This window comes from Pogoniulus pusillus, chromosome 1 (genome assembly GCF_015220805.1).
Source record: "Pogoniulus pusillus isolate bPogPus1 chromosome 1, bPogPus1.pri, whole genome shotgun sequence".
NCBI lineage: Eukaryota > Metazoa > Chordata > Aves > Piciformes > Lybiidae > Pogoniulus > Pogoniulus pusillus.
The window spans coordinates 39,370,490-39,378,331 of record NC_087264.1 but is presented as its reverse complement, the minus strand read 5'-3'; the positions used below and the strand labels follow the sequence as shown (position 1 = coordinate 39,378,331).

At 47.6% G+C, this 7,842-nt stretch overlaps 1 protein-coding gene across 1 annotated transcript; it reads left to right on the top strand.

Moving 5' to 3' along the window:
* The first annotated feature begins 1,139 nt into the window (after positions 1–1,139).
* On the top strand, positions 1,140–4,806 carry NKX2-1 (NK2 homeobox 1). Its single transcript, XM_064149014.1, has 2 exons — positions 1,140–1,506; positions 2,263–4,806. Exons 1-2 carry the CDS (start codon positions 1,140–1,142, stop codon positions 2,931–2,933), a joined length of 1,038 nt encoding a protein of 345 aa, XP_064005084.1. The 3' UTR covers positions 2,934–4,806.
* The last annotated feature ends 3,036 nt before the right edge of the window (positions 4,807–7,842 follow it).

Genomic DNA, 7,842 nt, shown 5'->3' with positions numbered 1-7,842 from the left:
TCCGTGATGTATAAATAATCTTAGAAAGCAGCTTCAGGTTCAGAAGGAACCACGACCTACTATGACAGTCTTTTCCTTTGAGAATAATGGGCGGCATTTTGAACTAACTTTTTTTTCCAGTAATCTGTCGCCCCAGGCAGTTAAATTAGTGCTTGTTTTTGCAAATTTGCATCTTCCTCCTCTCCCAGAGGTTTTTAAAAAAAAACAAACAAACCAACCAACCAACCAACCAAACAAACAAAAACAAAAACAAAAAAAGCAAACGAAACTTAGGAGTTTAGGGAGAGAAATATCCTCGCCCTGGGGAGAAACATCCTCGCCCTGGGCATCTCGCCCTGGGGCTATCAGCAAACAAAAAAGGTTCCCGTGATTCTAAATCTCAAGCGCTGTTCAGGGAGCAACCGGCCAGGGCACCTGACAAGCCGAAGCGGTAAGTGGAGAGCGGTGGCCCGGAGCGAATCGCCGCTCTCCGGGAGCTGCCCTCCCGGCAGCGGGGGGAGCTCCTTCCGGACCAAACTTAGTGGGGGCAGAGGGGCACTCAGTCCTTTAGCTCACCCGCATTCAGCCCAGTCTCCCCAGCTCTCACAAAAGCTGGACTGACAGCCTTGCCACCCGGGAGCTGATTTTAAATCCTTTCACCCCGTCAAATGGGGGTCTTTTCGCCTTGCCTTCCATTTCCCGTCTGCGATATTGCCACCCCCGAGAAAAATAACACGAGTTGTGCTCACGGGGTCTCTCTCTCTTTCTCTCTTTCTCTCGCTCTCTCTCTTTTTTTTAAGACATAAAAAAAAAAAATCCTGACAAGTAAAACTTAAAGGTGTTTACCTTGTCATCAGCATGTAAGCTAATTATCTTGGGCAAGATGTAGGCTTCTATTGTCTTGTTGCTTTAGTGCCTATGCCCCGCCTCTGGTGGCAGCCTAAAACCTGGCGTCTGGCTAAAACAAACGAAAGGCAGCCCTGAGCCTCCACTCAATCCAATTAAGGCGGACTTCGTCCACTCGGTTACGTGTACATCCAACAAGATCGGCGTTAAGGCAACACCAGAATATTTGGGGAAAAAAAATTTTCCTCCCCTTCCTTTTTTTTTTTTTTTTTTTTTTTTTTTTTTTTTTTTTTTCCTTCCCCAGCCGCCGAATCATGTCGATGAGCCCAAAGCATACGACTCCTTTCTCAGTGTCTGACATCTTGAGTCCTTTGGAGGAAAGCTACAAGAAAGTGGGCATGGAGGGCAGTAACTTGGGGGCTCCCTTGTCAGCCTACAGACAGTCTCAGGTTTCTCAGCCAGCCATGCAGCAGCACCCCATGGGCCACAACGGAACAGTGACTGCTGCCTACCATATGACAGCGGCAGGGGTCCCCCAGCTCTCCCATGCTACGATGGGGGGCTACTGCAATGGGAACCTGGGCAACATGAGCGAGCTCCCGCCTTACCAGGACACCATGCGGAACAGCGCTTCGGCGACAGGATGGTACGGCACCAACCCGGACCCCCGCTTTTCCTCAAGTAAGTCAATCTGGGTCTGGGTGGTCGGGTGGCCGGCGGGGGACGACCGCGCACTTGCCCCGCCGCACCGTGGGCAACGGACTCCAGGGGTTCCGCAACACGGCAAAAGCCAGTCCAAATCCCAGTCACACACCCCACCCCCACCTCCAGTTCTGCCTAAGGATCGTGCCCAGTCCCTCCACCCTATCTGACTTCATGGCAGCCTCCAGGGGCTGCATTTGCGGAAGGAAGGGCTGAGAAGCTCCGCGGTGGCGGGATCCCGGAGCAGCCGTCCAGTGTGGCGGGAGCGACGCAGCCCGGGGGCCCAGGAAAGAGCCAGCGGTGCCCGTCTGCCTTCCCGCCGCCAGGCACCGGGCGGGCGAGGGGAAAATAGGAGCCGCGGGAGCGGCGTCCCGCGAGGCTCAGAGAGTCCGCCCCGACCGGCACCACCGGAGCTCTTGTCCCCGGTCGCTCATGCCGCGCTGTCACAGCAGGTACTTGCTCGGGTGTCACCCTCCAGGCAAAGCGAGGACCGAGCAGTCGCTTTTATTCACTGAGTCTGGCCGGGTGAGAAAGGGGTCCCGTTGCCCACGTCCCACCCCAGGGACGAGGGTCGTTCTTTGGGAATGGAGGGGGGGGGGGCCGAGGCGCCTTAGGCGGGGTTGGGCTGCCGAGGGGCTGCGGGGCCCTGCCGGGGCCAGCGGCGGCGGGGGCCGCCGGGGCGCGGAGCCCCGCTTAAGCCGAGCCGCCTAAAACGTGCCGCCTTCTCCCTTGCAGTCTCCCGCTTCATGGCGCCGTCTTCGGGCATGAACATGGGCGGCATGGGCAGCCTCGGCTCCCTGGGAGACGTGAGCAAGAGCATGGCCCCTCTCCAGAGCACGCCACGGAGGAAACGGAGGGTCCTTTTTTCCCAGGCCCAGGTTTACGAGTTGGAGAGACGTTTCAAGCAGCAGAAATACCTCTCCGCCCCGGAAAGGGAACATTTAGCCAGCATGATACATCTCACCCCGACTCAGGTCAAAATCTGGTTCCAGAACCACCGCTATAAGATGAAACGCCAGGCCAAAGACAAGGCTGCACAGCAGCAGATGCAACAGGAGAACGGCTCGTGCCAGCAGCAGCAGTCTCCCAGAAGGGTGGCGGTGCCAGTGCTTGTAAAGGATGGCAAGCCCTGCCAGGCAGGCTCCAACACACCCACAGCAGCAATCCAGAGCCATCAGCAGCAGGCAGCAACAACGATCACAGTGGCTACCAATGGCAACAGCCTCGGACAGCATCAGAGCCACCAGACAAACAGTGCGGGGCAGTCTCCAGATATGGGACAGCACTCAGCCAGCCCTTCCTCTCTGCAGAGTCAAGTCTCCGGTTTGTCTCACCTAAACTCTTCTACTTCTGACTATGGCACTGCCATGTCTTGCTCCACCTTGCTATACGGTAGGACCTGGTGAAAGGATTAAACAAAAGAAAAAAAATAAGGAAACAAAACAAAACAAAAACAAAACCAGATTTTCCCAGTCACACAAATCTCTGTCCTGTCCAAACTACTGGGGTTTTTTCTTCTTCTTTTTTTTTTCCTCCATATTTTTCCCCTCCCCGGTTTACTCTGAGGACCTCTAAGAGAGAGAATTTTTTTTTTTTTTTGGTTCGGTTCTGTTGTTACTCTTGATGGACTTTGGTCTTTCTGTTTTTTGGGGTCTGTATTTGGGTTGGGTTTTTTTTTTTTTTTTTGAGAGGTTGTGTGGTTTTTTTGGTTGTTGTTATTGTTGTTTGTTTGTTTGTTTCCTTTTTTCCCCTTAAGGTTGTTGTATGGGGTATTAAAAAAAAAAAAATATGACTAATAACCATGGAGCAGTCTGCAGAAAGGGGACCATCGTTAGACATGGTCCGAAGGCTTGGATTCCAGATGCACACTTTGCCAGGTTCCAAGACTTGTATGTAAATATAGAGATTTTGGGGGATGGGGTGGTTTTCCCCAAAACAACGCATTCACGTCACCCAGGCACCAGAAGCAGCTTTCCCCCTCCCCTGGGCTCCGCTCCCAGCCCCACGCCAGGGCTTGCGGATGGAGACGTGGAGTCATCAAAGGCTTGGCTTTTATTTTCCTCCTTACGTTTGATGTGAACATGTAGCTGTATAATGCTGTCAAAAGTTGGACTAAACTCATAGTTTTTAGTAGCCTGTATATTTTGTTGTAAAAAGAAAAAAAAAATACAATCAACCAAACGAAACAACCCCCCACATTTTTTATGGACACTGATCGCCCCGTCGTAAATCCTCTGGCAGTTCGTTATACGCGCACACCGCATTCTCCTGTTGTAAGTGATGTAGATATTTGGCTTAAATATAGTTCCTAAGAAGCTTCTAATAAATTATACACATTACGAATATTTTTTTTCCTCCTGGCTCTCCCTTCCCTGTATATTTTTTGTTTGTTTATTTGTTTGTTGTTGGGGGTTGTTTGTTTGTTTGGTTTTTGTGGGGTTTTGTTTAGTTTGGGTTTTTTTGGGGTTTTGTTTTTGTTTTTTGTTTGGGTGTTTTATTTTGTTTGTTTGTTTTTAGTTTGGTTTGTTTTGTTTTTTTTGGTTGGCTGGCTGGTTGATTTGGTTTGTTTTATTTTGACGAACAAAATAATCCAGGATGCTGCCAAACCCCGAAAGACCCCTGCCCCTCTCAGGGTCCGGACCCTGTTCCCAGAGAGAAGCTGAACCAGAGAGTTAACGGGATGCAGGATCAGCCCTCAGCGTGAAAAAGTGATGAGCAAACTCATGGGATTCACAAACTCGAGGGTGAAGGGATCGAATCCAAATTCATCAGCCTGATTATTGTGGGGGCGGGGTGCACCTCAGAGACTTCTTACTAAGAGAAAGCAAAATATTCTGGGAGTAGAAATTCGAATGCCAAAGGCACAGAGGAGAAAGAAAGCAAAAGTCTAACGGCACTAGAAACAAATTAAGGATGAACATGGTGACAGCATAGAACATGCGGCGGATTTAAAGAGAGTTCAGTTGTAATACCTTGTTAAAATAGTCATTTCTACCAAGTTTTCCTATGTACTTGTATTTTAAGGGAAATACAGTCACCTTATTTATAATCAAAATAAAAAGATAGTTTATTGTGTACAAAGTAGTTTGAATTAACTTTCATTATCAAGCTTTATTTCATTTTCTGCACCTATCCACCTCCTCAAGGGCACACACAAACTCACAGCGATGCCCCTGCTCACCTCCATTTCGTTACCCCGGCGGGAGTTTAGCTGCAGGCTGCACCTCACTATAATGCATGTTGCTTTTGGCTGGGTTTTGGTCGGTGGGTGTTTTTTATTGGGGTTGGGTGTGGTTTTTTGTTTGGTTGTTTTTTTTGGGGGGGTTTTGTTTTTATTTTTTTGTGTGTAGCGATTTGGGAAGCTTGCGAAGGAGACGAGGAGCAAGTGCGTGTGCGCGCACGCGTGTACATGTGTGCGCGCAGGATGCGTGGGGTGCGCGCCTGCCTAAGACATCGAGGAGCGTTTGGTGGGAAGGTAAAATACTAAGCGTAAAGCAAAGCAATTAAATACTAACTTTGTTGTAAATAGGTAAAGCATATCAGCTAATTAGCTCGTGGCAGACAAGTCCGAAATACCTGCAATTCACTATCTTTCGAGTCCCAAATACCCGTCCTGTGAGTGGAACAAAATAACCCCCCATCCTAAAAGACCTTGCAGCATGTTTTCCTTCGCATCTGCTACTTTGTGTTTTTCTCTCCAGATCCTCTCAGTTAAACCACAGAAGAGAATCGCGGTCATTGAAAGACCTCTGAATTATAGACGTGTTATGAAATGCTCATATTTTTGACGCGAAAGCAAGAAGCTTGCCCGGGATGGAAACAGCCCAACTTCCAGTTTAAGTAGCAGCTTTCGAAAGCTCCGGTCTTTTATTTATACAAGATATCCGGTGTTACACGGACACAAAGTGTTAGCCTGGATGCAGAAAAACGGAAATGGGGGGGGAAATTTAATTCTTTCTGCCTCCCCCCCCCCCCCCCCCCCCCCCCATTTCTGATTAGAGTACATCACGTGTGTCAACAGGAATTTCGAGACCTTTCAATCTTTATTTTGTGTTCTGCTTTATACAGAGACATTCTCAATTAAACAAAAGAATAATATTCTCTCTCACACACCCCTTTCTTTTACTACGCAGAATATTCGTTTCAGATCTATAACATCATGTTAAGCATGGCGGAGGGGGAAGTGTGGGTGGGGTGGGGTGGGGAGGGGATGGGGTGGGTGGGAGGTGTGTCTGGAGTTTAGTGCTATTATTTCTCCTAAAAGAAGAAAGTGTTGAGAATTCCTGGTCCGTGGCGCTGCGCTTCCAGCTCCAGCGGAGACAGTGAGAGCAAGGGTTAACTCCTAAGATTTTTTAAATTAGGGTTAGTTTCTCCGAAGTTAATATACAAGCTGGAGGGGAGAGTGCTGTGGTTAAGTCGACATTTCCCCTTCAAATGTAATTAGTGTTTTCATCCTTTCAAAGACAGGAATGTTCAAGAGTGGGGAGCACTGAAAGGCATTATACAGCAGAGAAATATTATTTCCCCTTCCCAAATATTGGTGTTAGTATGTTTGATAGGGATTCATCCAGTGAAAATTCTCTATGGATTTCAAAGGTGGTGGTGGGGGAATTATTGTGTCTTGACAACCTCATAAACACATATTTGGTGGTGGGTGTAATTACTGTAATGGATTATTATGTACACTGACTTATCTTTCTTAAACTAGATTTAGTTTCGATTAAATAAACTCGTTTCCACTTTGTCTGATGTCGGCTTAGTTTAAAGTCTGTTTACTTGTACCACAGAAAGGTGAATTCATCTCTTTATTAAGCACTAGAGACCGAGCAAACACAGTTCAAACTGTATTTACATATCAATCAGGAGAAATGCAAACAAACTGCTCTTTAGCAATTTTATAGAGATTTTTATGACATTGTGTTATTGCCTTTTATCATAAAATTCTTTGTATAAACCAGTTATGCCTTGACCGGCATGAAGACATTTAAGGGGGGGAGGGGAGTTACATACATTTTAATCTCCAGCTTCCCTCGAAAACGCTCAGAGGAACTTACATCTCCGTTTGAACTCCTGCTTCTTCCAGTACGCTGGTTTTCGGTTCCCCGGTAATCAATGCAGAACTTGAATAATGGGATAGCAAAGGGGAGAGGGGGCAGCGTTATTCAAATCTGAAATGACTGAAGAAATGCACGTTTCACAATAAAACTTCTCCTTTATCGACGTGGACTGTGGGCACCCGGTATGTAGAGAGATGAAGGGATCTAGTGAAGAGTGGCCATTCCCTTCCACTCCCCAGCTCTCTGGCACTGTCTGCAAATGTAGAAGTGTGGAGAGCATTTTTCAGTGCTGTAAACAGGAGTTCATGTTTGAGTGCCATGAAGTGTGCATGTAGTACCACAGTAGGCTGTTAAAAAAAAATCTCAACGCAACAGAACAAAAAAAAAAAACCCAAAACACCCAACCAACCAAACAAAACCAATCCAACAACAAAATCCCGCAAAACCCTGTCACCATAGTCACAAACACAGTGACAATAGCAAAAGGCTTACCTATATTTGCTGTTTCATATCAAAACGGGTTGTGGGGTGATTTGGTTTTTTTTTGTTGTTTCGCAGCAGCCTGTTAGCAGCAAGGATGCTCAGAAGGAGAGGTTCAGGGGAGGCTGTAGCATGGGCCTGCCCAGGGAGAGGCTGCTCCCCGGGCTAACGGGGCACCGCGGGGCTGTTGCCATACCTACGGCGGAGCAAAAGCGATAAGGAGCTGATCTAAAAGTATATTGCCTACCTCTCCGCGCAAAAGGCAACGCAGGGCCCTAAGACTGTTCAAATTGCAGATCCCAAACAGTGTAATCTGAGACAGCGTTAAAATGAGACTAAGAGAAGTTGCCACGGGGAGGGGATGAGAAAAAAAATATTTTAGGAGTTTTGTGGCACAGCGCAGGTAGAGGGGCCTCGCTGGAAAGGCAGCCCCTGTCCAACTTGACATGACGGCTGCTTTTACAAAGGGAACCTAGAGGTAAAGACTGAGTGACTTCAGAAGAATTTCAGTCCTTTCATGGCCGTGTCGGAAGCAAAGCTGATTTTTTTTCCCTGTCTGACCCACTGTTCCTCTCATGATCCCCTTCAAGAGGGAAAAAACTCTCCAAATCCTAGGTAAATGATAATACTGTTTATATATATCAAATGTGTTCAGAGGTTTGGCCCAGTCTGGCTGTCCCTGTGAGGTAGAGAGATAGAGATTACTGTCTCTGGCAAAGTGGTGAATAATACGAAATTACTTTCTCTCTTTCTCTCTTTTTTTTTTTTCTTCTTTCCT

Excerpts from the sequence above, each read along its gene's own strand:
- NKX2-1 (XM_064149014.1), top strand. The coding sequence starts at position 1,140 with ATGTCGATGAGCCCAAAGCATACGACTCCTTTCTCAGTGTCTGACATC. Across the intron at positions 1,507-2,262 it reads GGACCCCCGCTTTTCCTCAA|TCTCCCGCTTCATGGCGCCG; the intron begins GTAAGTCAATCT and ends TCTCCCTTGCAG.